At 36.0% G+C, this 3061-nt stretch overlaps 1 protein-coding gene across 1 annotated transcript; it reads left to right on the forward strand.

Moving 5' to 3' along the window:
* Positions 1–220: 220 nt before the first annotated feature.
* Positions 221–1554, forward strand: LOC125212487 (ethylene-responsive transcription factor RAP2-4-like). Its single transcript, XM_048112676.2, has one exon. It carries the CDS (start codon positions 599–601, stop codon positions 1304–1306), a length of 708 nt encoding a protein of 235 aa, XP_047968633.1. The 5' UTR covers positions 221–598; the 3' UTR covers positions 1307–1554.
* The last annotated feature ends 1507 nt before the right edge of the window (positions 1555–3061 follow it).

The raw sequence follows: 3061 nt of genomic DNA on the forward strand, positions 1-3061 counted from the left end.
GAAATAGCTTTGCATGATTATCTTGCACGCCTTAGTTGGAATTATGTAAAGGAAGTATGATTATCTCTCGATCCAATTACCAATCGGCACGTGTCACACCACATACACATGCCCCCTAGTCCACGTGTCATTCCCTCATGGGCAATGAGAACCTGAGACTAGAATAAATTCAGAGTGTGTATATATAATTATAAAAGAAAACGTTGTCTAGAGAGAGCAAATTCAAAACTGAGAGAGAGAGAGAGAGAGGGGTCATGCCTATAAAAGCACACCATTGCACTAGAGTTGGAAAATAAAAATTCACCGAGTCTTAATGCTTTAAGCGTTGAAACAAAAGATTCATTCTCATCTCGCCCTATCTTCCTAGAATCTGATCGTATTTTTCTTGACTTCATCATATCCCGATTTCAGACTGTATTTTCTTTAAATCGGGGTGATTTAGAACAGATATCACATGTTATTTGTGTAAAGGTTTCATTTTTATTCGTTACAAAACTGGTGTGATCAAAAACTGTTTGATCAATTGCCTCAATCAAAACTTTTTAACTCTGTTTTCAGCAAAAACAATCTGAATCATCTCTTTTCTCGATTCAAATCCATGGCGGCAGCTATAGATACATATAACTCCGGAAACAGTCAAGTTTTCTACGCAGATTCCTGCAGAGAAGAGCTTATGCAAGCACTCCAACCTTTTATGAAAACTTCTCCTTCTCCTTCTCCAAACACTTTCTCCCAAATCCTCCAAAATCAGAGCCAATTCTCGGGCTTCCTCGGGCCGAGGCCCGCCCCGATGAAGCAGCCCCCGAAGCCCGCGAAGCTCTACCGAGGAGTGAGGCAGAGGCACTGGGGCAAATGGGTCGCCGAAATCCGACTCCCCAAAAACAGAACACGCCTCTGGCTCGGCACTTTCGACACGGCCCAGGAGGCCGCCTTGGCCTACGACAAGGCGGCCTTCAAGCTCCGAGGGGAATTCGCGAGGCTGAATTTCCCTCACCTCAAGCACCACGAATTCAAACCCTTGCATTCATCAGTTGATGCAAAGCTTCAAGCCATTTGTGATGGCTTGGCAGAGTCTCAGAAACAGGGGAAAACAGAGCATAGCTGTGATTTTTCGACAGAAACCGATGCTTCCCGCCTCCTGCTGAGTGTGAAATTGGAGGCCTCACCGTCCGAGGAGGTGTCGTCTCTCTCCCCGGAATCGGACGCTGCTTTCTTGGACTTCTTCTCAGAGCCTTCTTTTGGTGAATGTGATAATTTGCTTCTTGAGAAATACCCCTCAGTTGAGATAGATTGGGCTTCTCTCTAAGGTTTGAGGAAAATTAGTTTTTTTTTTTTTTGTTTAAAAGATTTGTGGAATTCTGCAATGAAGTTTTTGGCATGTGCAGATTTTGTTCATGAATCTTATTTTGTGTAATAGTTCAAAATGTAAGATGATCTCAATCTTGGTCTGCAGGTGAATTTTTTTCCATGTATGACCATTTTTAGATTTTGTTGCTTGTACCACCTCTTTTCTACTACTTAATTAAGGAAACTTCCTTTGTAAAATTCTAGCTATTACCTTTGCTTCAAGTTAAGTTTATTGATGTTTAATTATAGTAACATTATCATGTCACGTATCGTACTTTCTGTTTGGACTGTAGACTGCACATTAGTTTGATATTGTCTGCTTTGGGTCAAACTTGACCGAATTTGCTTTTGGATCACTCATAAAAGGTCCCAAATTTATTGGGATTGGCAACACTAATATACTATTTCCAACTTCCCACCGTTCTCTATGTGGTATGAGTTTTGCAACTTAACACTTGCATGTAAATTTAACACTATTGAATTGAATTTTAATGGTGCTACTTTTAAAATTTTGTAGTTACATTTGAGTCATTTTTGTATGTAATAAGAATAGGGTGCTTTGAATTATGTGGATAATTAAATTGCAAAAGGCTGTTTATGAGTGCCAAAGGGCAGTTGGAGAGTAATTAACTACAAGAAAATAAATTTTCCCATCGAAAATGACTGTTTTTTTAAATACACTATAATGGCTTGAGTAGTTTATGAAGAGCCACCATCTTAATAATTTGGAGTCTCCTTCGCAATCTTAAATATTCGATTATTTTAAGATATGTTTTTTTGTAAATCAATCTATGACCTAATCAAGAAAATGAGTGACAATTTGGAATTATTGGTGATGTTCAATAATCTTTTTGAAATATATTTATCTTTCCCTTTTCTTGTTATGCTCTGTTTAATCTTATCACGTTTAATTATTGAAAAATTTGGGAAATAAGTGGTGATTCGAAAGACTGGTGTTTTTGGAAGGATTATTCCAATTTTTCATTTGTGGCAATATCTGTATCCCTCTTTCTTAGTATCAAGTTGGAGTTAGCTATACGATTCTGATGAGAAAATATGCATATTTTTGCATATTCAATTTTTCAATATTTTAATTTTAGTTTATTATCCACTTGTTATCTATTTTAATCACATAAAATATAAATATGAAGAGCAAGCCATGTCCTAACTACAAAGGAATATTTAGTTTTAACTTTCTCGTGTTGTTAAACTCTACTACTGTTTATATAATGAAAGGAAAATATATTTGTTATTCCAAAGAACACATTAAATGATTCATATTTTTACGTTGTAAATATGCATGAAGAAAAAATGACAAAGAAATGTATCTTCGATGTTGACACGAGACATATAATTATTTGAATCGTTAATGTGTATAACATGGCAAGTGAAAATCAAATCTTAAGAGGCACCTTATCATCACTTGGAAAAAAGAGTGTGAGAAAGGAATTTGGAGGCCACCATCTCTTGAGTCCAATCATTTCAGGTTTTTCAAATAGTATTCTTCTTATCTTATTCTTATCAACCATAAAAGTTACCAATTCATTCACACTGAAAAAAACAAGGATTTTGATCCCTAAAATCTTACACCCTCCCTCCTATCCTAAATGATATGAATTTCTTTTGGACATAGATTTAAGAGAATAATATTTATTGACTTAAGTAGAAAAAATAAAATATGAGAGAGGAAAAAACACGAGAGATATAAAAAGAT

This window comes from Salvia hispanica, chromosome 3 (genome assembly GCF_029641045.1).
Source record: "Salvia hispanica isolate PSC_SH4W2 chromosome 3, Shi_PSC_v1, whole genome shotgun sequence".
NCBI lineage: Eukaryota > Viridiplantae > Streptophyta > Magnoliopsida > Lamiales > Lamiaceae > Salvia > Salvia hispanica.